Source organism: Lithobates pipiens, unplaced genomic scaffold (genome assembly GCF_037356315.1).
Source record: "Lithobates pipiens isolate NorthernLeopardFrog02 unplaced genomic scaffold, aLitPip1_a1.2 Scaffold_25, whole genome shotgun sequence".
In the NCBI taxonomy this organism is placed as follows: domain Eukaryota; kingdom Metazoa; phylum Chordata; class Amphibia; order Anura; family Ranidae; genus Lithobates; species Lithobates pipiens.
This window is the reverse complement of record NW_027507787.1, coordinates 26,369,943-26,397,420: the sequence shown is the minus strand read 5'-3', so window position 1 is coordinate 26,397,420 and position 27,478 is coordinate 26,369,943. Positions and strand designations below refer to the sequence as shown.

General features: G+C 44.4%; 1 protein-coding gene across 1 annotated transcript in view; it reads right to left on the bottom strand.

Moving 5' to 3' along the window:
- PTEN (phosphatase and tensin homolog) overlaps positions 1–27,478 on the bottom strand; it is a 123,511-nt gene that overhangs the window by 46,482 nt on the left and 49,551 nt on the right. The window contains exons 3-5 of the mRNA XM_077454166.1: positions 9,489–9,533; positions 5,082–5,125; positions 2,481–2,716 (exon numbers count right to left, since the gene is read on the bottom strand). Of these exons, the coding sequence (XP_077310292.1) occupies positions 2,481–2,716; positions 5,082–5,125; positions 9,489–9,533 (325 nt within the window). The remainder of the gene's footprint in view (positions 1–2,480; positions 2,717–5,081; positions 5,126–9,488; positions 9,534–27,478) is intronic.

Genomic DNA, 27,478 nt, shown 5'->3' with positions numbered 1-27,478 from the left:
TCTGGCAGACAGTGACCACTCCTGAAAGTTTCCTCACCAAATTCCCCAAGGCAGGAGTCTTCTGGAGAATACCACCTTAAAGAAGGCTTCTACTTCTAAATCATGGAAGTCTTAACACAAGGAAATCATCCAAGGGGACCAGTCAGGGTCTTCTTTGTATAGGAAATAGCCAGGTCAACAGCTAGCGCACCCAATTTTTCTTATAATCTCACCATTGGGTACTGGTGAGTTAGCATTTCAGTTGCAAAAACACCTTCTGACATGCACACAAAACTGATGCTTAGCTAATCTGGGAGAGGTCATCTCTGGGCAAGGACACCTGCCTTTTTTCTGGCCAGTGTCCATTCACATGAATGTGGCAACATAACCAACACAGCAATAGCTATTAACTCCTCTGTATCTTGTGATGCAAGACTAAGGAAAAAAAAGACATGAAATAAAAGAAACCCTCTGAATATACATTTGATCTGATGAACAATCTGCCAATTTTCTGATTGTTATGCTACTTTTAACACCCGAACACAAATTTTCAGCAGACAAAAAATGGATGCGCAGGCTTAAAAGTTTTTGTTTGATTTGACCACAACGTCCAGTTTCTTTTCATTAGTACGGTTTTCTGACCAAAAAAATAATCTGAAGAGCAAGACTAGGCATGCTCGGAAATGAAAGAACACATACAAAACAATTCAACACATTACGCAACTTCTGACGTTGAACTCTGTCTTTTTTGATGGAGTACCCTCTTCACTTTCGATTTGAGACTGGCATCCAACAAAACTGACAGTGTGTACAAGGCTTTGAAGACAGGCGCAAACAGAATCTGAGGCAGTTGTGCATGTCAACCATTTGTCTTTTTCATAGCTTAACTGGAAAAGCTGAAGATAGACGCTGATTGGTTTCATTGCACAGCCCTTTCAGATTCTGTGTCTGCTCCAGTTTTAATAAATTCCCCCACTGAATTCTGACACTGGATGTACCAACAACCAATGGTTAAAATACAATTTGTATTTTAGATGGTTGCCCTTTAAAGTAGAACTTTAGCCAAACCACTAAACAATATAAAATACAATCATTTTACCTGACAAATGACAGTAAACATTATTAAAGCTGGCCATATAAACTTTTTTTGTTCAGCCTGCATGAAATCAAACAGATTCCAGAATCTTCTGCTGTGTCTATAAAATGTTGCCAGCTGTTCTCACCAGCTGTCAAAATACCCAGCGAGTGGCTGTATCTGGTTGGATGTAGGTGCTGTTCGCCAATAATCACCTTCGATTTTTCAATCAAGGGATGTCAGTTAAGGGGGGAGACAACAGTGAGTTTCAGCCAATTCACCAGGAAGAGGCAGAAATTTGCTGTTAATGACAAGCTTAATAAAATGCTAAGGGCCTACCTGTTTGAATATGCATTAGATTTCTGTTTGCACACTAACGAATTTAAAAGGGATTGTAATGGCATTTTTTTTTTCATTATCGTGCCACCTACTGTGTGAACCGAGCCTCAACGCCTCTTCTAGACTCCCCTACCGATGCTCTCTGCTGCTTCCTCCCAAGTGTTCCCTCAGCAAGCCCTGCTACAAGAAGGCAATCATACAGAGGTACCCCTGAGCTGGGCTCTGTACATCCATAGACACACACAATGTCGGTAAGGCACATTCCCACTGCCTCCTTACTGGAGTTTGAGCCTAAGGCTCCTAATGCATCTCCTGTGAGACCAGGAAGAGGAGGAGTGGTGCTGCAGCCAGGACAGGGTTGATCGGTTAGAGGAGTTGGGTAAGTGTTTGGGGTGGGTAGCGTGCACGGAAAAAAAAAGCGCACAATATCTGTGGACCCTGACCCTTGTGCAATCTGCAGTGTTCTATACAAGGCTGGGTTCACATATGCAAATTGAATGCATTTTACATCGTAACCAATTCACATGACACGTGAATATTGGATGCATTTTACAGCGCAACCAATTTGCATGACACGTGAATGTGAACAGCTCTCAATGGAGCCGGCTCACATGTCCGGAGCAACTGCTGTGCAGTTTCGGGGTCCAGTTCAGGTAAGAATTTAGGCAAGAATCTACAATTGAATCAGTGAACAGAAATACACCGGACCCCAAAACGCTTGTTCTGCTTCTATAGGCGAATGGACCAGCATACAGGCACATTCCAAACAACTTCACAAGCCAATGGTGGTTAGTAAACATGAACAGCAAAGCAAAAAAGGAACGCAACACACATCTTTAGCACCAATTTATCCTCTGCACAGTGGGCTGATGTACAACATAAGAGAACTCTAGTGCCCAATGGTATTTTAAAATAATTCTTTTAATGCAATTTTGTAAGGGGTTATTTTTTTCACATTTACATGTAGTTTTGAATAAAATTCAGTATCTGTACATGCTTCAAGATATTCCCTGTAGCAATTTTGTCTGTCAAGTCATTAGCAAGAAAGATCATATACAAGCCTTGTAGACAAATTAAAAATACAGACCTTTTTGTCCCTGGTCCGAACTTCACCATAAAAATCTAATGCCTCTTGTGCCTTTAGAAACTTGCCTCGATGTAGCAAATAAGCACAGATCATGACTCCTGTACGACCTTTGCCTGCTTTACAGTGGATTGCTGCTACATTATCATTTTCGCTTAGCCATTGGTCAAGATCTTCACAAAATGGTTTGATTAGCTCTAACTGTGGTGGATTGTGGTCTTCAAAAGGATACTGTGCAACTATTAAAAAGGGAAAAAACAAAACAAACACACAATTATTCAACACCACACTACTCTCACAAATCAGTGAAAATCAGCATAAAACAGCAATCAGCAATGCTCTTTGGTCAAGCACATTTAAAACCCAACACTAGGAATTCAGTAACTTTGTAGAACATGCAGACACACCGAGTTAAATCTAGCCAAGTGCCTTCCACCTGTGGGCTCTCCAATTTAGATCCGACAGGTTTATTATGCTCCAGCAAGATAGCTGCTCTGGTCTCCTCTCTTTCAAGTGTAGTTGGTGCAGCTTCTATATCTGCCCCTCTCTTCCTGTCATTCAATCACAGAAGACTTTGTGTTATGTAAACTCCTTCACAAAATAGTAAGGCTTCTGTAAATGGGCAGTGGAGGGCTTGTTTCCCATCTCACAGCTCTAAATATCTGCAGTATAAGCCCTCCTGCAGAACCATACAGCCATCAGATATACATAATAGAGATAAGCCCAGGAGGAGGCAGGCCCCTGGTTGGATTTAACTCGGTGTGCTCGCACAATTTACGAAATGACTGAACTCCTCAGCTTTAAGCCCACGTTCACACTGACTGCGTTAGAAATCAATTTCAAACCGGCAATGAAGTCCGACTTTGGGGTTGATTTGACATTCATCTGTACAGGTTCATGCACAGATGTCTATTCAAATTGCTGCCGAAGTCGCCAAAAGTATTACTGTTGGGAATCGGTACAGCGCCGCAAAGTCAGAGTCGCACTGATTTGGACGGTGCTATTGCCGGCAATAACAGCCGATTTGACATGACAAATCGCAAGCCAATTTGGCCCGATGTGAACGTGGGCTAAGCAATAAGCTTTTCTTAACCACTTCAGCCCTGGAAGGTTTCACACCCTTCATGACCAGGTCAGTTTTTATGATACTGCACCGAGTTGTTTTAACTGACTATTGAGCGATCGTGCAACAAAATAATAAATTATGTCCCTCCCCCTGCTGCACTTATGGAATTTTGAACTACAGTCTATAAAGTTCAGAAAATAGTGCAAAAATACAGTCAGCAGCAATTGTTTTGACATCACTACATGTCAAATGAGGTCAGTGGCGAAAGGCAAGACTTGCAAATATAAAGAATCTACTCAATTAAGCACTACGCAGTGAGATGCCATAAGACCACTTTCACAATGAGGTGCTTTTCAGGTGCTTTCACGCTAAAAACAGCGCCTAAAAAGCTCACGAAAACGTATTTACATTAAAATCAATGAACGCTTTCACACTGGGGCAGTTTGCTGGCAGGGCTGTGAAAAACTCCCCTCTCCATTGAAACGAATGAGCTCTTCAAAAGAGCTCAGTGTTTTTACTGGCAGTTTAGAAGCGCCTCAGTGTGAAAGTGGCCTAAGGGCATCCCGGATAGAGAAAGACATAGAACCTTGAAGAGGATGGGCTACAATACCAGAAGACTACACGAAAACAAGGAATTGGGGCTACAGAGAGCAACTCACACTAACAGGACAACGGAAGACTTAATAGTTGCCTGGTGCAATCTCTACTCCTGTTCTAATAGGCAGATGGTAGAATCAGAATTCACACCCGCATGAAAAGGGGTGTTCAGCATGAATATGATGCATAATGACAACCTGTGGCTTTGTCTAACAAAAAGCCAGGCTTGCTCAATTTACTGGCCTGTTGACCATTTTTGGGGCAATTTTAAGGCATTGTGCCATGGCACCTTGGATGAAAAAGGCTGCTCTATAGAGGTAAAAGGAGATTAATGCCTAAACAGATTATTCATCCATGTTTATGTCCATACCCAAAAGATATGGATGGTCTAGGCAGGTGACTTGAGGGCAATGGAATCAATTGTACCTTTGCAATACCACCACATTAAAAAGGTACACTGCATTCAAAACCAAGTAAATCCATACACGTAATGCAATCTACCTGTAGAATTAAACGTTATCTTGAGTTTTTATGCGCCATAATGACCAAACATTAAGCCAATTTTCAATCAAATAAAACCAACATTTTTAGTGCAATAAATTGAATTTTTAGGGCGAATGATGAAAGGCCCTTACCTAATATTTACCCAGAATCTCCACCTAGGAATGTGACTCCAGAAATAAAATGATGTTTTAAGGCGGACTACTCTTGGGTCCCATATACTCAAGGGAGATTGAACAAGAATTCACAGGACTTTTCAGCTGAGAATTTGTTGGGTCTCTCTCTCTCTCGTTCAAAAGACTCGTTGCCTGGAGTTGGGCTTTACAAAGGGACCAACCCCAAAGCTGCTCTTGCATTTCAGTAATGGGTAGCTTGTTGAAATGCACTAACATGCAAGCTATACGGTAATTATAAAGTTCCAGCAAAACTGCACAACTTACCTCTGCAGCTAAATTTGTTGGTATCATAATGTCTTTCAGCACATCTGTTAAAAAAAAAAAAAAAAAAAAAAAAAAAAAGGAGGTAAAGATGATGAACTATAGATTACAGTAAATTTATTAGCAATCTTAACACGTGAAAACCTTAAAAATTTTACATATGCTAAACACCTTTTCTAAACCTTCACAGAAAGGTGCTGAAATTGTAAAATCAAACTAAATCTATTTATCAAAGGAAAAGGGTCTAATTATTTCTAATTTCCATTTGTAGCCAAATCTTGTAGAACACATTACTCTGCATTATTTAAATGGATATGCATTTAAGACCTCAGGCATTGATCTTGGAAAGCTCTTAGAGAGCAAGTGCCATGTGATGTCATTATTGGCTTGGCTCCTTAAGAGGACATTACATTTAAAGCCTGATACTTTGAATAGTGGCCTTTGTGAAGGACATGTGTACCCATTGTTAAATGTTTTGCAGAAGTGCTTCATAAAAATGATCCAAGTGCGTATCTAACAATGAGATATTTCTGAAATGCTGGCTCACAAGTCCAAAAAGTTTAATATTATGATAACAGTAATTAAACAAAAATTAAACCTACATTTAAAAAGGTCAACTCCAGGCAAGTAAAGATATCATGCAATTTCTCTGTAGGTTTTATTTGTTTTTTTGTTTTTAAATAGTATCTCTAAAAATAAAAATTCATCATCTGAACCATTCTTTCAGATGCACATTTGTGAGGTTAGTCACTGATGTGGAAGAGAAGGCCTGGATCACAGCCTCTGCTCTAATTCATCCAAAACATGTTCTCTCATGTTGAGGGCAGGACTCTTTACAGGCCAGTTAAGTTCCTCCACCCCAAAATCACTCATCCACATCTTTATGAACCTTGCTTTGTTCACTGGTGCGCAGTCATGTTGGAACGGGAAGGTGCCACCCCCAAACTGTTCCCACAGAGATGGGAGTGAAATGGTCCAAAATGTCTTGGACTTCCCTTCACCAGAACCAAGTGGCCAACCCCTGAACAACTACCCCACACCATAATTGCCCCCTCCACCAAATGATTTGGACTAGTGCACAAAGCAAGGTTCATAAAAGACATGGATGAGCAAGTTTGGGGAACTTGACTGGCCTGCACAGAATCCTGACCTCAACCTGATGGAACACATTTGGGATAAATTAGAGCAGAGACTGCGAGTCAGGCCTTCTCTTTCAACATCAGTGCCTGACCTCACAAACGTGCCTCTGAAAGAATGGTCAAACATTCCCAAAGACACTCCTAAACCTTGTAGACAGCCTTCCCAGAAGACTTGAAGCTGTTATAGCTGCAAAGGGTGGGCTCAATACTGAACCCTATGGACTAAAATGCCATCAAAGTCCATGTGTGTGCGTTTAAAGGCAGGTGTCCCAATACTTTTGGTAATAGTATGTAGGAGGATTTGTTTCATCTCTGCATAATCTGATTATTCACTTTATTGGGTACACGTAAAGATTTACATCCACTTTAAATGTTAAAAGTGTCTGCAGGAGACTTTTGGGTTCAATTCACAATGCAGTAAACCACAAAACAGTATTCACCAGCTGAGCTATGTGGGCACTACAGCAAAGCTGCATCTTTAGTTTAACGTATAGGTATTCTGGGGTATCTAATATTTTTCAGTTGGAGATTACACAGAGGTGTTTAGCAGCTTTTTGTTGGAGGGTATTTTGAGGTAGCCTGGGGATATATAATTTTTAAATTAAAAATTATATTGAGGTGCCTTTTTAGAATGGTGCAAGTTTGCAAGGAAAAATGTATCTGAGAAAGGGGGAGTAGAAGTGCAGGTGCTGCATTGTGCACTATGAATGTAATGCTGGTGGTGTGCAAGAAGCCACCACTAATAGAACTACCTGTGGCATTTTCCATTATAAATATAATACATACATATATACACACACACACACACACACACACACACACACACACACTGGAAGGATGATCATTCATAGTTTTCACAAAACTTCAGCAGACTCACAATTTACAACAAAAGCAGTCACTTAACAATACACATACTGTACAGTACTATGCAAAAGTTTTAGGGGGTTGTGAAGAAATGTTGTAAAGAATGGTTTCAAAAATACATATTTTTGTTTATTTTTATCAGCTTACAAAATGCTAAGTGAGCAAACGTTTTTTTCTAAACCAAATATCTGGTGCGACTACCATTTGGCTTTAAACCAGCATCAATTCTTACACTTGCACAAAGTCAGGGATTTTGTAAGGCCTAGAGTGAGGGGTAGGAGGATTAACCAATTATACCAAGCAGAAGCTAATGATCATCAATTTCATATGTAGGTTGAAACAGTCATCACCTCAAAGATCAAGCCTATTTCTGAAACTTGTTGTTTACATCAGTTAAAAATCTGTATTTATTTGCTAGAAAATTACTTAGAACCCCCAAACATATAGAATTTTTTAATCAAAAACCCAATAAAATGGCGGTCGTTGCAATATTTTGTATCACACAGTATTTGCGCAGCGGACTTTCAAAGTCAATTTTTGGGGAAAAAATACACTTCACTGAAAGATGTTACGCTGAGTAAATAGAAATCCAACATGTCACACTTTAAAATTGCACCATTAATGGAATGGCGACAAACTACGGTACTTAAAAACATCCATAGGCAACGCTTTAAAAACATTTAACGGTTACCAGTTTAGAGTTAGAGGAGATCGCGCTAACAATCGCGGAAATACCTCACGTGTGTGATTTGAACCCCGTTTACATTTGCAGGTGTGACTTACGTATGCAGTTTCTTTGCTGGGCGCGGGGAAAGAGCTGCTTTAAAAAAACAATTTTTTTTTTATACTGTTCATTTAAAAAATCTCTTGTGACAGTAATAGGCAGTGACAGGTACTCTTTATGGATGGAGCTGGGGTCTAGAAGACCCCAAACCCCTCCTCTGCATTTCAAAGTATTCAAAATGGCAAAACCCGCATTTTTCTAATACCTTGGACTTTTGATTTTTCAATTGGCGCCGTTGGTTGCCGAGTAAACCGCAAGTGATGGCACTTCCAGATTACATCGGACACCCGAACTAAGCAGATTTCAGTTTGGTTCAGGACTCCGGCCAGCCGGCAAATACGTGCACCGGCCGCTCGGGTTTCCTGAGACGAGAAAATCCCAGGGGGATCGACTGCGGGAGGGGGGCAGAAGAATTGATGCAGTTTTTAAGGCACATAAAAGATTTGAATTTATTTTCTGCTCATTTGCTTTCCATTTTGTTAATTGATGAAAATAAACTATTAACACTTATTTCTGAAAGCATTCTTAATTTACAGCAATTTTTCACACCTGCCAAAAACATTTGCACAGCAGTCTACCATTCGTGTATTCTCTTAAGGCTGGGCTCATACTACATGACAGTAGTACGACTTTCATCCTACTTTGCTCTGCGACATCAGTCCTACGACCATCCGACTTTCATGAACAGGATACTACTTTGATCCGACTTTTCAGATAGTAAAACTTATCCTTTGACCAATCAAAATTAACACACAATGGGAGGGGCTACAGCAGGAAATAAGACAATGTCAGATGCTAAAGTAGGATGGTTAGGACAAGGATCGGACTTTGATCCTACTTCAATGATAATCAATGGGCTGAAGTAGGATCAGAGTCGGACCAAAGTAGTACAGGAAGCATTTTAAAAGCCGACTTGTGTCAGACCAGTTAAGAGGGTTCCCATAGGGAAACATTGATTTTCAAACGTCATGCAACATGAGCGCCCAATGTCGGAGCGTTTGTCGTACCAGTGTGAACCCGGCCTAATACAGTCTTTTAAGGGGCCCTATAGATAACTTGAGTAAATGCCAACACTTTTTATAGGAGTAAGATTTAACAATGAGTGTTTATATGGTATAATGGGAATGCATATACATATGTGAGAAGGTTTACATACACTGTGTGTAGCTCATTTCCTCACAAAAGGCTACAGGGGTTTACACAGCACACAAAAAAATAAAAAAACACTTCTCAGCTGCGCAGAAAACATTCACCTGTGTGATTTCCAAAAGCATCTCCCAAAATTCCACAAGTCATTACATTGTCCATGCATTCTATTACCATTCAGCACATGGTCATAGACCATGAAGTGGGCTTGTTTCCAAGTCATTTAAAAGTAGATCAAGTAACATGAATGTCTGCCAAAATTCCATTTAACCTTGTCACTCTACCAACATAACCAAGCTAACTGAAGTCTCCATTAGGCTCCAACAATTAATTGTTTTCGGCATAGACGTCAGTAAAATAATACCCTTCTAGTCATTCTACAGAAATTGAAAGTAAGAAACCTTCTCTTAAAAGGCCATTTGACCTGCAGTGTTTAGCAAAGCGGGCATTCGAAATACACATTTCAAACATACTTACAGATTGTAGATCTTGTAATGGTTTTTATGCTTGGAATCCAAAAACCTTAAAATAAAATAAATATGAAGCAGCATTAAAACGTGAATACATTTAATGCATAATACATTGTGCTTAATGTAAAACATGCTTAACCACAAACTAGTACTAACTAAAATCAAAACTATTCAGACAAAATCAACATAGTTCAGTGTAGTGTATAATAATTCATTCTGGCCATTATAATGGACGCTTAAGCACTAAACCCTCATCTCCTGAACGTGCAAAGCGAGGGTTTGTTTCTGCCTGTGTGTGCATGGACACTAGGGATCGAACTAGATTCGTTTTTTTTCGGTGCCGATATGAGACCGATATTTTGGCACTCTCTCAGGCCAATAGCCAAAATTGTCTGCAGGTACATTAAAAAATAAACAAAATTAATAAAAATAAAATTACACTTTATCACTGTTGTTGCTGTCAAAGAAAGTAAACATTCCTTGTGACAGTAATAGGCAGTGACAGGTACTCTTGATGGAGATATCTGGGGTCTACAAGACCCTAAACCCCTCCTCCTCTGCACTTGAAAGTATTCAAAAGGTCAAGATCTTAGTTTTTGAATACTCTATTTTTTAAAACTGACACCTTTAAGATGCCAGTGTGACATCACTTCCGGGTTACTAGATCTGAACAAAGCATCGGCTTTGTTCGGGTCCTCGGCCGGCCGGTTTTCCCGGGCCTTCCGATGCGATGGGACAGCCCGGGCAAGCAGTAGAAAGCGGCAGGGGAGGAGGGGATGTCTCCTCCCACTGCTTGTATTAACAGCCAATAATGGGGGGGGTTGTCTTCGGGAGTTTGCAGTTCGGTGCTCTATTGCAAGGTCCGATACTTCGTCCTGCTTTACCGTCACTGGTTTTAACGGCAGGTGCTAAGGAACCGAGGTCTGTCAGACTCGGTAATTTCCACTATGCTGTCATCTTCGTGGAAAATTTCTCATTGTACGTGGAAGGCCTACATCTACATGTGAGGAGATGGGGTGGCATCCATGCACACTTAGTTTCCAGGATCCTGCTGTTTCTGCAGCGAGGAATGGATCAGAAACTCGCTTTAAGCACCATCAAGGGGCAGATGTCAGCCTTGGCTGTCTTCTTTCAATGTCCCTTGGCGACTCACTCATTGGTGAGTACATTTGTGCAAGGGGTTCGACACGTAGCCCCTCTGGTTCAACCACCACTGCCTCTGTGGGATCTGAATCTGGGGCTATCGGTTCTTCAGAAACCATTTGAAAATATTAGGGAGATTCACTTGTTGACTCTCTCAGAAAGTAGTATTTCTAGTGGCAATTACATCTGCCAGGCCTTGTCGTGCAAGTCTACCTACCTGGTTCTCCACAAGGATACTGCGGGGCTATGTCCGCAACACTCTTTTCTTCCGAAGGTGGTTTAGGCTTTTCATCTAAATGAGGATATCATACTGCCATCCGTATGTCCTAAGCCGACACATCCGAAGGAAGTTGCCTTACATTCCCTGGACATGGTCCAGGCTCTACGGGTGTATCTGTCTGCTACGGCTCCTTTCCGGAGGTCAGACACTATCAATGGCTGGTCCAAAAAAGGGTCTGGCGGTCTTGTCAACCACCAACTCTCGGTAGATCAGACAGATCATGATTCAGGCTTATGCCTTAAAAGGCCAGGTGCCCCCCTTTCCTGCTTGCTTTGGCCACAAAGTTACAAGGCTGTTGTGAATGCATCTTCGGATGCATACTTGGCCGCAGGTTTTGCTGGCAGCCGCTTAATTTGGTAACTCCTCTGTTGAGGTGTTCCTCTTTGTTATGGGTGAAGTTATTTATTGCTGTTCTCAACGTAAAATCCTTTTTCTCTGAAGTTCATTGACGGACACAGCACCCACCCCTCCTATTTATGTTTGTACTGCTTTTTGACAAACTGAACTACAGGAAGCAGAGCGAGGGGGTTATAGCCAGTGGGACCGCCCCCTGGCCGTGCTGTGCAGTTTTGCTGTTTTTACATGTTCTTCCTAGTCCTCTCCTAAAAGGCGACGATATAAAACTAAGGTCAAGATTTAAAAGAGCTGTGTCCGTCAATGAAATTCAGAGAAAAGGATTTTATGGCGAGTACAAAAATCTCCCCACCTCCCGACTGTCTTTCAGTTTATAGTGCAAAAAAACAAAAAAAACAAATGCAGAGGTGATAAAATATTACCAAAAGACAGCTCTATTTGTGGGGGGGGGGGGGGGGGGGGAGTCAAAAATTTTCTTTGGGTACAGCATCCCGACTGCGCAATTGTAACGCAGTGCCATATTGCAAAAAGAAGCCTAGTCATAAAACAGGGTAAATCTTCCAGAGGTCAAGTGGTTAAACTGCCAACATGATGTACATTATAATGTGTAAAAAAATATTCTGGTTATAGACAGATGTGAGATAACAGATTGTAAAGGTGTATACAAAGTCAAAAAATTAGCCTTTTCTGCTCCCTTCTGGTCTGATAAATATACTATTCAATATTATCTGCTTGATTAGTGAAAAAAACCTGCCCGTGCACAAGGAGGGGTGTGGAGAGGAGGTCTGTGTTCTTTGTAATCCATCAGAAATGTAGCAAAGCTGACATGATGCGCTATAGATTTCAGAGCCAAAAATCACACTGTGGTGTCATGTCAAAAAGGATGTAAGGAGCCCACTATATTTCTGGCACATCAACCGTTTTCTATATTGCAGAGCATTTCCAAAGGATAAAACACGAGTATCTTGTATGCTTGTACCGTAAAAAAAAAAAAAAAAAAAAGTTTCCTGCCTTGACATACCCTGTAAAAACCCACATTTATACTGTCAAGGAAGTAAAAACAAAAATACAAAATTTGTCCAACCCCTTTTTCAACAAAAACTGATTGGGAAATAGCTGGGTTACCGGCAAAAAGGTTTGTAAAATACTTCCTCATACTTATTCTATAAAAAAAAATAAAAAAAATCACAACTGAACCACATAGTCACTGCATCATGAGAATTGTTGTCGCCTTATGTGCTCCTTGAGAGCACTATGCACCCTGTACTACACCTTTATTTGCCATTGTACTGACTGGCTGACAGCCAAATGTTAATACTATGAATTATGAAAGATGAGGAAAGACAATGGCAAGTACTGAGTGGACAAGTCTCATTGCGTGCAAACTATGAAGGTGGTTCCCTGGCTCCAGAGCAACGGGGCCTTAGTAAGGGGATTCTAGAAAGTTTATTGCAGACATCCAAATACCAACAATGGCAAATCTTCCTTGATGAGCATTTTCTTTGGTGCCATTTGTACATTTACTTTCAGACTACAGTATTTTTAATCAATGTTGCCAAGAGTAACTGCTAAAATACCTGCTTTAAAGCCGTTGTACACCCCCCCCCCCCGCACGGTAAAATCATAATGCGCTCGCATGAATCGCACATTATGTGAACCTTACAACGAACCTGTTCCAGTGCCACAATGTCAGCACTGCAGGGGCTCCCATCTTCACCAGTCTTGCTTCTGGGTTCATGGGCTCCGGCTCTGTGACTGGCCAGAGCCACGATGACGTCACTACAGCGAACGCATGATCCGCCATTCATGGCACAGAGTTCTGAAGGAACGGTATGGGTGGTCATTCCTTTAGTGCGCACGGGCCAGTGATTTCACTGGCTGCATGTAATGTATCTTCTAAATGCTGTACGTTTATTATTAGGCATTTACACTACCTATAGGTAAGCCTTATTATAGGCTTACCTATAAGAGCAAATAAAGTTGACTTCCTCTAACTTCTAAGGTACCTCCAGAATTAACTTAGAAAAATAGAACTATCCGTAAAACTCCCCCCCCCCCCCCATTTTTGAACAGAGTGAAGGAGGGGTAATAATTAGGGATGCACCGAAATTTCGGCCGCCGAAACATATCAGCCGAAAATGCCCTATTCGGCAATTTGCCGAAAGGAAAAAACGTCCGATAATTGAGCCGAAAATGGGGCGGGCCTGGGCGGAACTCCGCCCCCGCCCCGCCCCTGGTGCCTCCCATGATGGGGGTGAATATCGCAGGACTGATGCAGCCAGCGATGCCCCTCTGCAGTGAAGAGAGCCGTCTGGTTGAATAGAGTGCCGGGAACATCACAGCTTTAATTTCAATAGCTGTGTGTTCCCCGTCGCGCGCCGTCACACACAGCCCCTCCCCCTTGTCCGGGGAACATTGATAGACGGGTGATCTGTCTATCAAAGTGCCTGGACAAGGGGGAGGGGCTATGTGTGACGGCGCGCGACGGGGAACACACAGCTATTGAAATTAAAGCTGTGATGTTCCCGGCACTCTATTCAACCAGACGGCTCTCTTCACTGCAGAGGGGCATCGCTGGCTGCATCACAGGGGGCCACGCATCACTGGCTGCATCACAGGGGGCCACACACACTGGCTGCATCACAGGGGGCCACACACACACTGGCTGCATCACAGGGGGCCACACACACACTGGCTGCATCACAGGGGGCCACACACACACTGGCTGCATCACAGGGGGCCACACACACACTGGCTGCATCACAGGGGGCCACACACACACTGGCTGCATCACAGGGGGCCACACACACACTGGCTGCATCACAGGGGGCCACACACACACTGGCTGCATCACAGGGGGCCACACACACACTGGCTGCATCACAGGGGGCCACACACACACTGGCTGCATCACAGGGGGCCCACACACACTGGCTGCATCACAGGGGGCCACACACACACTGGCTGCATCACAGGGGGCCACACACACACTGGCTGCATCACAGGGGGCCACACACACACTGGCTGCATCACAGGGGGCCACACACACACTGGCTGCATCACAGGGGGCCACACACACACTGGCTGCATCACAGGGGGCCACACACACACTGGCTGCATCACAGGGGGCCACACACACACTGGCTGCATCACAGGGGGCCACACACACACTGGCTGCATCACAGGGGGCCACACACACACTGGCTGCATCACAGGGGGCCACACACACACTGGCTGCATCACAGGGGGCCACACACACACTGGCTGCATCACAGGGGGCCACACACACACTGGCTGCATCACAGGGGGCCACACACACACTGGCTGCATCACAGGGGGCCACACACACACTGGCTGCATCACAGGGGGCCACACACACACTGGCTGCATCACAGGGGGCCACACACACACTGGCTGCATCACAGGGGGCCACACACACACTGGCTGCATCACAGGGGGCCACACACACACTGGCTGCATCACAGGGGGCCACACACACACTGGCTGCATCACAGGGGGCCACACACACACTGGCTGCATCACAGGGGGCCACACACACACTGGCTGCATCACAGGGGGCCACACACACACTGGCTGCATCACAGGGGGCCACACACACACTGGCTGCATCACAGGGGGCCACACCCACACTGGCTGCATCACAGGGGGCCACACACACACTGGCTGCATCACAGGGGGCACACACACTGGCTGCATCACAGGGGGCCACACACACTGGCTGCATCACAGGGGGCAACACACACTGGCTGCATCACAGGGGGCAACACACACTGGCTGCATCACAGGGGGCAACACACACTGGCTGCATCACAGGGGCAACACACACTGGCTGCATCACAGGGGGCAACACACACTGGCTGCATCACAGGGGCAACACACACTGGCTGCATCACAGGGGGCAACACACACTGGCTGCATCACAGGGGGCAACACACACTGGCTGCATCACAGGGGGCAACACACACTGGCTGCATCACAGGGGGCAACACACACTGGCTGCATCACAGGGGGCAACACACACTGGCTGCATCACAGGGGGCAACACACACTGGCTGCATCACAGGGGGCAACACTGGCTGCACTTATCTCTTATCAGGTCGCCAGCCTCTGACCACCTCCTGTACCATGTCCCCAGCCTCTGACCACCTCCTGTACCATGTCCCCAGTCTCTGACCATCTCCTGTATAAAAATATTTTTTGAAAACAGTCATTTTCGGTATCGGTGCTGTTTCGGTATCGGTTTCGGTTTTCGGCCTAGTGTATTTTTCATTTTCGGTTTCGGCACCAAAAAACCCATTCGGTGCATCCCTAGTAATAATCCCTGTTAGTGTTTTTTTTTTTCTTTTAGCCATTTGTGTCCCATTGGGGAAATTCCCCTTCACTTCCTGTCCCATAGCCAAACAGGAAGTGGGAGCAAATCCCTGCAAATTAAGGGAATTCCTTGGGGATTCCCCAGGTCACCAGAACTAGTGTCCCCATCTGAAGAAGATTTCCCTTCTTGCTTTTCTAGGGACAATTAAAAATGTGGGATTTTCTATTACTTTCACTTTCAATGATAAAGGTAAATGGGATAAATTGAGAGGGGCAATGAATTTATCAGGGGACCAAATGATAAAAACTGACAGGCATTCTATTGTAATCCCTCCCCTCTCTAAACGCAAAGCTTTTTATCGTTTTGGATAGTTTAACTTTAAAAGAACAATTGCAGAAACCAGTCAAACCAAGAAGGGAACTGCTAATACAACTGTACCATGGTCAAAGTCATTTCAAAGCTCTGTGTAACCCACTAAAGTCAGCCTGCACATAGCTTGTGGTAAGAGGGTCTGTGTCCTGGAACCTTTGTAACGTCACTCTCTGCTCGCTGCAACAGATTCAAACCTCCAAGATCTGATTTTGACTGGTGGCTGTAAGAAACCTTTGTACTGCCCCATGATATACTTTTTGTATGCAAGGACAAAAAAGCATGGGTATCATTATGAATAGCTTTCCTACATTTTATTATACATAAGCAACGTGGATAAAAAAAATTAATTATATACGTGTGTGTGTATCAAATTTTAAATAAAATGCTTTTACAGTAAAAACCTACAATAGTTTTCTATTTAGGATACATACATAATTTAGTTTAAGCATGAAATGAAGTTTAGTTCTGTTGCATGAGGATATATTCTGCAATATTTACATTTTTGGTAGACTGATTCAATGAATCCAAGCTCTGCATTGATGCATTCACACAATGCCATAGTAACAACGAGAGATAAAACAAAGTTCAGGAAGACTTCCTTTATCCCATTGTTTTGCAAATCTATGTACACTACAAACTGTGACTGAATTGGTTCCGATATCGCTGTTTTACTAACCTGACAGCTTATTCTAAATTGCCCTGGTTTAGGAAGGGGGTAAAATCTTCTGGGGCTGAAGTGGTTAAAGTGATACTAAAGGCAAGTTTTTTTTTTTTTTTTTTTTATAAAAAACATGTCACACTTACTGAACCTCCTCTTCTCAGGTCCCCCAACGGCGCTCCTGCCCTCTCCCTCCTGCCAAGTGCCCCAGAGCTAAACAGACTGCAGTGAGGGCACCCAAGCAGGCTAGCACCTGAGCCACTGCTCTGCATGTCCATTCAGAGACACAGCCACAGCTCGGCTTCGCCCCCTCTCTTCTCATTGGCTCACTGGCTGTGATAGACAGCAATGGAAGCGAATGGCTCCCACTGCCGTCTCAGCCAAAGAGGAGGGAGTCCCCAGAGAGCCAAGGATCTCGTGCACATCACTGGATCGCGATGGGGCTTAGGTAAATATAGGGAGGCTGCAGCACACAGGTTTTTTTACCTTCATGAATAGAATGCATAAAAAGGTTTAAAAACAAAAAAAAAAAACAACATTGAGCCTTTAATAAGCTGGTAATATCTATACAGTATATTTTGTCATCTTTGATGTAATAAAGTGGAAAATTCGTAAAGAAACTGCCTGGATGGGTATGAAAAAAACATTATGAGAGTTAATATTTTTACATAATTAAAATAAAATAAATAGGCCCCAAAATATCTACACAATAGTAAAGCAATGGGTGAGAACAAAAATGACAAGCCAATACTGTGCACTCTATTTTAAAAAGGTTTTAAAGTTCATTATAAGGTTCATTTCTACTAGGCCCTTAGCGTTTCAATGGCATAGGCAACCTACCGTATATACTCGAGTATAAGCCGAGATTTTCAGCCTCTTTTTTGAGGCTGAAAGTGCCCCCTCGGCTTATACTCGAGTCGCCGCTGTCTGACTGCTCGATCAGCGTATCGAGCAGACAGACGGCGGACATTAATTTTCAAAAGCCGCGCCTCCTTCTCCGCCTCCGCCTGTGATAGGCGGAACACTGAATTTCCCAGCAGTCAGTGTTCCGCCTATCACGGACATCCGCTCATTCTCATACTACGGACGAGTATGAGAGGATGTCTGTGATAGGCGGAACACAGGCTGCTGGGAAATTGAGTGTTCCGCCTATCACAGGCGGAGGCGGAATTTTGAATTGTAGAATGGCCGCCGAGAAGAGCGGCGATCCATCGGCACGGGACGGAGGAGGCACGGCACGGCACGGGACGGAGGAGACACGGGACGGAGGAGGCACGGCACGGGGGAGGCACGGCACGGGACGGAGGAGGCACGGCACGGGACGGAGGAGGCTCGGGACGACGGCGGCTCGGGACGGAGGCTTGGGACACAGGTAGGCTGGACACACACACAAGGCTGCACGGACACACACACACACACACACACACACACACACATGGATGGATGGATGGATGGATACACACACACACACACACACAGGGATGGATGGATGGATGGATGGATGGATACACACACACACACACACACACACACACAGGGATGGATGGATGGATACACACACAGGGATGGATGGATGGATGGACACACACACAGGGATGGATGGACGGACACACACACAGGGATGGACGGACACACAGGGATGGACAGCCATGTCTCACCCTCGGCTTATACACGAGTCAATAAGTTTTCCAGTTTTTTGGGGGTAAATTGGGGGCCTCGGCTTATACTCGGGTCGGCCTATACTCGAGTATATACGGTATGCCCCTGGCAGCAGTAATTTTTGGTCTATGAAGGTAACAACTTCACTCTGACCATGAAGCTGTTAATTTAAAACAGCAGAACTTCCTCCTCCTCAGAGATGACTGGGGTATTCTCAATTGTGTTGCTGTACACCCCCGCTCCTGTCTAGACACTAGGCCCACCACCTCCACACTGCTGTATCTGTTTCATCACCTCAAAGCTTTTCTTTACCGGTGACTGATAACCACTAAAGTTGATGTAGAGCAGGGATATGCAATTAGCAGACCTCCAGCTGTTGCAGAACTACAAGTCCCATGAGGCATAGCAAGACTGACAGCCAAAAGCCTGACACCCAGAGGCAGAGGCATGATGGGGCTTGTAGTTTTGCAACAGCTGGAGGTCCGCTAATTGCATTTTCCCGATGTAGAGCATGTACATGAAGGTCATGTAGAAATGCTAAAACTATGAGAATAAGCGTATATTCATGTATTATACAGCAACTTGCATGCAATGCCATAATCTGAAGGTAGTTTCTCCTACAATTGAGAGAGGACGACTCAAAATCCCCAACCCAATTCCCTTTCCTGACAAAAATGTAAAACCACATAACAGCCCTCAAATTCGGATGCATTCACCTCCCCAGACTTCATAGCACTGGCAATAAGAAAAAAGCCTGGGTCCCTTGGCTGGACCCTGAGCGTGTACATTGGATGGAATATGATCTTAAAGAAAAGGTTCTTCACCCAAAGAGCTAAAATGAAAAGCCTACTGGTTTGCAAGCCTTGCTAGGATATGCTTTAAATTGCTAATCGCACAAAATACATGGGCTGAGGGCCCATAAGCTCTGAGAAGTGAATGAATTCCCTGCTTAAAAAAGCTTGAACACCTAATCTGGGGTCTGTCTGAAAAATGTAGTAGCAACTGTCAAGTTACTTGGTACAAACATACTTTAACCAAACACCACCAATTTGCCCATTTAAGGCAAAGCAACAGGTTCTCTTGTAAGAACAAAGCTCCCTCCTCCTGTAGGAAGCAGGGATCCAAACCATGTTTAAGCTCCAGAGCAAAAGGGACAGGTTTTTTTGGCCGATTATCAGAAACAGATTTATTAAAGTGATTGTAAAGGCTGAAGGTTTTCCTTAATACATCAAAGTAAAAGACCAACCCTTCTGTTTGCCGTTCTGCACCACAACCCCACTAATGCTTACCTTGGCTCCCTCTCGATCCAGCATTGTGCACAAGAGCATTGGCTGTCCATGGGACTCCTCAATGGCCTAGAGCCATTGGCTCCCACTGCTGTCAATCACAGCTAGGGAGCCAATGAGGAGAAAGTGGGTGGTGGGTGACAAGGCCAAGCAACGGCTCTGCATGTCTTATGGAAGCAGAGATTAGGGCTTTGGAGTGAGCTTTCAACAGTACAAGAAGGCGAGGATCTGGGCTGCTCTGTGCAAAACCAATGAGCAGAGCACGTAAGTATAAACATGGTTTGTTATTTAAAATAAACAGCTGAACCTGTGATTCCACTCTTTTTTTTATTTTTTTCTTACCTGTCTCACTGGTGGGCGAGTGCTACCTTCGATTGGCATCCACGTCCGGCGTTTATTTGACCCCCGGCGCGACAAATCTTTTCCTCAGGATGACTTATAAAAACCTGCTCTGGCGTTTTCCATTTTAACTGTGGGCGTCTGAAGCCCACAGGCATTTACTTCCTGGTATATGATGACGTCTGGCTCCCAGCATGCTCCGCTCCATCTTGCACATGCTCAGTGAGAGCAGTGACAAGGAAGGAAAAACTTTCATTGTCCCCTGTAGTGTCACATTATGCTGCCTATCACAGGATGCTGCGGAAGTGACGTTTCCGCCAGAAATTGCGTACTGCGCATGCGCCGTGCGTTCCAAACGCTAGCGCCGTGCGTTCCAACATATGTTCGGCAATACAGTTAAGCAAAAGCATCACAGAATGTTACGGAAGTGACGTTTAACTTTTGAACCAGCGAAACCATCACATAATGTTACGGAAGTGACTGTGCAGACAACACAAACACTGGGCGTTACAACACCAATACTTCCCTTGTTACCTCGTATCAGTTTTTAAATAACCATGCTGAGCTACGTGTGCTGTTAGGTTCTGGATTGCTGGGACTTGTAGTGCCTATGCTGAGCTACGTGCCGTCTTAGGTTATGGAGTGCTGGGACTTGTAGTGCCTATGCTGAGCTACGTGCAGTTTTAGGTTCTGGATTGCTGGGACTTGTAGTGCCTATGCTGAGCTACGTGCGGTCTTCGGTTATGGAGTGCTGGGACTTGTAGTGCCTATGCTGAGCTACGTGCGGTGTAGTGTCACATTTTGCTGCCTATCACAGGATGCTGCGGAAGTGACGTTGCCGCCAGAAATTGCGTACTGCGCATGCGCGATGTGTTCCAAACACTCGCGCCGTGCGTTCCAACATAGTTTCGGCAATACAGTTCAGCGGAACCATCACATAATGTTACAGAAGTGATGTTACACACAACACAAACACTGGGCCGTTCGTTACAACACTAATACTTCCCTTGTTACCTAGTAGGTTTTGCATTGCTGGGACTTGTAGTGCCTATCCTGAGCTACATGCTTCAATGTTCAGTGTCCTCATCCCTATCCCCGAGCTTCAATGTTCAGTGAACATTGAAGCAGGGGTATAGGGATGAGGACACTGAACATTAAAGCTCGGGGATAGGGATGAGGACACTGAACATTGAAGCATGTAGCTCAGGATAGGCACTACAAGTCCCAGCAATGCAAAACCTACTAGGTAACAAGGGAAGTATTAGTGTTGTAACGAACGGCCCAGTGTTTGTGTTGTGTGTAACATCACTTCCGTAACATTATGTGATGGCTCCGCTGAACTGTATTGCCGAAACTATGTTGGAACGCACGGCGCGAGTGTTTGGAACGCATCGCGCATGCGCAGTACGCAATTTCTGGCGGCAACGTCACTTCCGCAGCATCCTGTGATAGGCAGCAAAATGTGACACTACACCGCACGTAGCTCAGCATAGGCACTACAAGTCCCAGCACTCCATAACCTAAGACCGCACGTAGCTCAGGATAGGCACTACAAGTCCCAGCAATGCAGAACCTAAGACTGCACGTAGCTCAGCATAGGCACTACAAGTCCCAGCACTCCATAACCGAAGACCGCACGTAGCTCAGCATAGGCACTACAAGGCCCAGCAATCCAGAACCTAACAGCACACGTAGCTCAGCATGGTTATTTAAAAACTGATACGAGGTAACAAGGGAAGTATTGGTGTTGTAACGCCCAGTGTTTGTGTTGTCTGCACAGTCACTTCCGTAACATTATGTGATGGTTTCGCTGGTTCAAAAGTTAAATGTCACTTCCGTAACTTTCTGTGATGCTTTTGCTTAACTGTATTGCCGAACATATGTTGGAACGCACGGCGCTAGCGTTTGGAACGCACGGCGCATGCGCAGTACGCAATTTCTGGCGGAAACGTCACTTCCGCAGCATCCTGTGATAGGCAGCATAATGTGACACTACACCCCCATGGATTCTTGGGAAATCCCAGGGACCATTGCGAGGACGATAGCCACGCCTACTCCCACGGGAGGACAACCCGGAAGTCAGCTGAAACATCAGAAATAAAAGGTAAGTAAATAATATTTTTTTTTTTCAGGGTTCGTTTAGGTAAGTATGCTATCTGTTGATTTTAATAACATGAACTTTCATTTTTAGGTACCAAACCACTTTAATAACACCTTATTTACCTCCCGCTGGCGCGACCTCGATCTGGGTCGAGAGCCAATGACATGGCTCTTTAACCATGTGATCGGCTGTGTCCAATTACATGTAAACACGTTAGTGGCATTTTTCTGCTCTCCTCACAATCAGCAGCATCTCCTCACAGCAGAGATTGTACAGGTAATCAGTGCACAGATTATGAAGGAAGACACCCACAGGTGCCCATCAGTGACACCAATCAATGCACATCAGTGAAGGAGAAAAATTACTTATTTAACAAATTTACTGGCAGAACCCAAGACAAACTTTTTGGCCTTTTTTTTAGCAAAAAAAATTTACTAAAAACCCAGTGGTGATTAAACAGTACCAAAAGGAAGATCTTTGTGGGAAGAAAATTATAAAAATTGCATGACCGCGCAATTGTCAAAGTGTGACAGCACTGAAATCTGAAAATTGGCCTGGTAAGGAAGGGGGTGAAAGTACCCAGTATTGAAGCAGTTAAACATATTGAGGGAAATGTATCATAACTAGCAGCCACAATGCATGGCAACCAATCTGCTTCTATCTTTCATTTTCAAAGCAGAACTAAACCCATTGATTTTGTTTCCCCAACAGCTACATTCAAGGCATGCCATGAATGAAGCCATCACAGTTGCTTGTACTCTCCATGGCAACTATAGATCAAACAGGCTAAGAAGCCGGTTTCCTTGGCTGTAAAGTAATAGGAGGATTTATTTCTGCTTTAACAAGCTGATTGGTTACTACGCACAGCTGTCCATCTGCTATCTGCTCAAGTTTTGATAAATTACCACCATTAGTTACAGTTATGAAAATGAACAAAAAGTTTTCAAATTAGTTTATTAAACCAACAAAAAGATCAGTTACTGGCTTCCAGCAGGGCAACAATGACTATTCTTATTCCAGACACTGCAATTCAATCCCATACACAAAGGATATTAAGTATGGTTACGTAGAACAATGGCTACAGTGCATATAAGCACAAGTACAAATTAGTGCTGCTCTCAATTGCAGTAAACCAGGATTCAAGGTGAATGTCAGTTACTGGAACTGTAAAAAAGGTAAGAGATTCTAGAACTTTGGGCTGGAATAGAAAACCCCAATACAAACATTATTCCCAGCACACAACAAAATAAGACTACGTATTCATAACCGAGACAACGTTCTTCTAACTGCACCTAATTTGATTATAGATAGAACAAAGGCATGCAGGAACCACCAGCCTAATGACGCGATTTACCATGGATGGCATTTTGGTGCCTTTGTGTAGCTACACATCCTGTTAGAAAATGAAGGAAATTGTTTAGACAATGCAATCTGGGTCACATTTAGTTCACTTGTAGCCATTTGGTTAAAAAGCATACACCAAGCAAAAAAAAAAAAAATAAAAAAAAAAAAAAAAAGTGGAGCTACAACATATCCACGAATGTGCAATAGCAAAAAACAAATCAGTTATGATAAACAGTCTCAATATACTCATTACCTTCCAAATGTGTACTAGATAAGTGTGTGCACAGATTAATCCATTTATGAATGCAAATATGCAGTCTGCAACAAGCTAACATTGTTTATATCTTTCCAACCCTGCAAGCTGGCCTAGTGTGAGAACTGCTGTGTCAGTGTTCCCTAATATGGTGAAAAAAGGATATGATGAGCTGGAAGAGAGAGAGAGATAACACGAGTGAAGAGAGGCACTTTTAAAATGAACCGATTATAGTTGAAATCCAAGCAATTAGCTAATCACAGCTGAAACACATTATAAAAAGTGATTTGATCTGTCAAAAGGTTCTGCATTTCTTTTCAGCCATTTGATTTACAAAGCCCTACCAGGCAGCATAGGCAGGTTGACTCTCTGCTTGATCACCACACTGGGCCAGCGAGAAATGTAAAAATGAGGACACCAGCACACCATTGAGCTCCTCCCGCTGCTCTTTGCTCAGATACAAATCAGCAATAACTTTATGACCACTGATGGGTTAAGTAAATATAAATGATCTCAACACAATGGCAGCTGAAAAATGGGTGGGATGTTAGGCGACAAGTAAACATTGCCCCTCAAGATGTGTTGAAAGCTGAAAAATGGGCATTGCAGTTTGTTGTAAATGGGGCTGCATAGCAACAGAGCGCTCAGGGTGCTCATGCGGACCCATGTCCAAAGCCAAAAGTGCCTACAATGGGCGTGTAAGCATCAGAATTGGACCACGGGGCAATGGAAGAAGGTGGCCTAGTGTGATGAACAACATTTTCTCTTGAATGAATGAATGACTTGTATAGCGCTACCTATGTGAACTGAATCGCTTCAGGGCGCTTTCCTGCCACCAGAGTCCATCTGCGGCTTTGCGTGGTCCTTTACCCCGTAAGGTCCTGACACGCTTACAAACACATACAACATTGACATACACATACACACATATTAAGGCCAATTTTTTTTCCTTTAATTAACCTACCAGCATGTCTTTGGAGTGGATCATGTGGATGGGGCAAGTGCGTGTGTCAAGAAGAAGCGGCACCAGGTTGCACTAGGGGACCAAGGCAAGTCAGCGGAACACAGTATGATGCTTTGGGCAATGTTTTGCTGGGAGACCTTGGGTCCTGCCATTCATGTGGATGTTACTTGACACATACCACCTACCTAAACATGGCTTATAACCAAGTACACCTCTTAATGGAAATATTCCCTGAAGGCAGTGGCCTCTTTCAGCAGGCTATAGCACCCCGTCATACTGCAAGAATGGTTCAAGGTACGCAACGAGTTCAGTCTGTTGGCCTGGCCTCCAAATTCTCCATATCTCAGTCCATCGAGCATCTGTGGGATTTGCTGGAAAAACAAGTCCAATCTATGGAGACCCCAACCTGCAACTTACAGGTCTTAAAAGATTTGCTACTGACCATTGGTGACCGATAGCACAGCATATCCTTCAGAGGTCTAATGGCCATGTTGTGATAGGTCAGGGCCATTTTGGTGGCAAAATGGGGCCCTACTCAATAATAGATGGGTGGTCATAAAGTTATGGCTGATCAGCGCAAGTCCACTTTCCCAATGCCATCAGATAGGCATCAAAAAAGCATTAGCTGAAGTTAAGCTTTACCACGTTAGTCAAGTCCATTGAAATCTTCTAATATATCACAACTCTAATAACACTACTCTCTCCAAAAGCTGACAATGAAGCTGTCTAGTGGTGGCTTCTTTGCTCCTCCACCAAGCACAGCCATCCTTAGAAGTCTGTTACTGACTGGACCAATAGCTGAAAGGAACAAAAAAAAAAAAAAAAAAAACCTACTAAATTTAAGGATTGGTTAGCTGAAATACATTACATTTTTGTTTAGGTATGCGTTACAGTTGAACTCCAACTTTTTCACTAGAACTGAATGACCAATCCCAGCAGAGGTCATACCTCTAATCGTATTGCTCTGATGTCTACAGATCCCCTGATATTCTGGGCTTAGCTGTGGCTTTGTGTACTGGACACACTGTATAACCTGCTGATACACTATCCCTTCCACAAGCAGCTAGAGTCTGTACACTCCCTTTTGTAGTCTTTCAGAATCTGCAAACTATGTAACTTCCTTCATAGCTCTGATGGTGTGTGGGATGGAATACATCCGAATTAGCTTTCAATCCCACCCAGTCACACCTAGGTGAAGAGTCCAAACATCCCAAGTCCTGCCTTACAGATCATAGCATTATTCAAGAAGGAAACCCCCTTCAAACACAGCCTGTTCTGAAAGCTAGTTTTGCTGCTGCTGGGCAGGACTGAATAGTTCTAATAGTTCTAATAATTCTCAATTAGAATTGAATCCTGCCCAGTGTGAACAGGCAGTGCCCCACCCCTCAGATCCTGTCCTCCCAGAACCCTTTTCATTTACATATTAAGGAAACACCTTTATAATACCATCCCATAGCCCTTCTTCTGTATGGCTATGGGATGGTATTGCAGTAAGCCATTATTCTTTGGCATGCTGCATATTGGGAATACCACAGGAAGAATGACATTTACACCTTTCTGCACCCATATGAAGGTCCAGAAACAACCATTGTAACCCTAGGACCCACCCACATAAACTTCCAGAACTGGTACTAGTGACTCCAACAGCCCACCCTGAAGCTACAGAGGCTCAAAGGATCATGGGACATATAGTATCAGGAATGGAAAAGGAAGACAACAGGAAGTCAGAACTTTGAAATTCAGCCAGAAGGAGGAGTGCTATCAGACACAGAAACCTGCTATATGCAGCTAACTGAGGTAAGTTACACATAAAACGGACAGTGTGGCTGGGATTCACTCACAAACAAAACACATCTGTTTTAACCACTTGCCGACCGCCTCACGCCGATGTACGTCGGCAGAATGGCACAGGCAGGCATAATCACATACATGTACGTGATTTGCCTCCCGCGGGTCGGGGGCCCGATCGGGCCCCCGCCCGGTGCCTGCGGCGGTCGGTTTTCGTTCGGGAGCGATCCCGGACGAGGGGACGGCCATTCATTCATGGCCACCCCCTCGCGATCGCTCCCGACGAATGGAAATCCCCGGTGACATCACTTCCTCTCCTGTAATGTAAACACAGGAGAGGAAGTGATGTATTCTCTCCTCCGTGTCGGTATTTTTCGTTCCGACACGGAGGAGAGCGGATCAGTGAGTTGCACCAACACATCCCACACACAGTAGAACATGCCAGGCACACTCACACCCCCCCTTTACCCCCCGATCACCCCCCCAATTACCCCTGCCCCCCAGTCACAGTGACACCAATGTCATTTTTTTTTTTTTTTTTTTGCATTGGTGTCATTTGTGACTGTAATAACTGTTAGGGCAGTTAGGGTTAGCCCCCTTTAGTTCTAATGTACCCCCCTAACCCCCCCAATAAAGGTTTAACCCCGTGATCACCCCCCGTCGCCAGTGTCACTAAGGCTGGGTTCACATTGCAGCGGTTTATGAGAACGAATGTGATTCGCACCGCACTGCAGTGCAAATCACATCCGATCTCTGTGCGATTCGAGTTCAGCCATTCGCCGCACCCGCCGCACCCGCCGCACCCGCCGCAAATTCGCACGGGACCCTTTTTTTGGCCCGCAGCAGAATCGGATCGCATGGGTGTTCACACCATGCGATCCGAGTTTGCAGATCGCACTGCGATATGCGAACTGATCTGGGGGTGTCAGTAACATTTCACTGACACTCCCAGCAGTTCGCATAGGGCAGTGTGAACTGCCGCCGGGAGGCATGCGATGCGGGAACCCGCCGCGGATTCGCGGCGTTTCCGCATCGCTCCAGTGTGAACCCAGCCTAATAAGCGATCATTTTTCTGATCGCCGTATTAGTGTCACAGGTGACGCTAGTTAGGCAGGTAGGTATT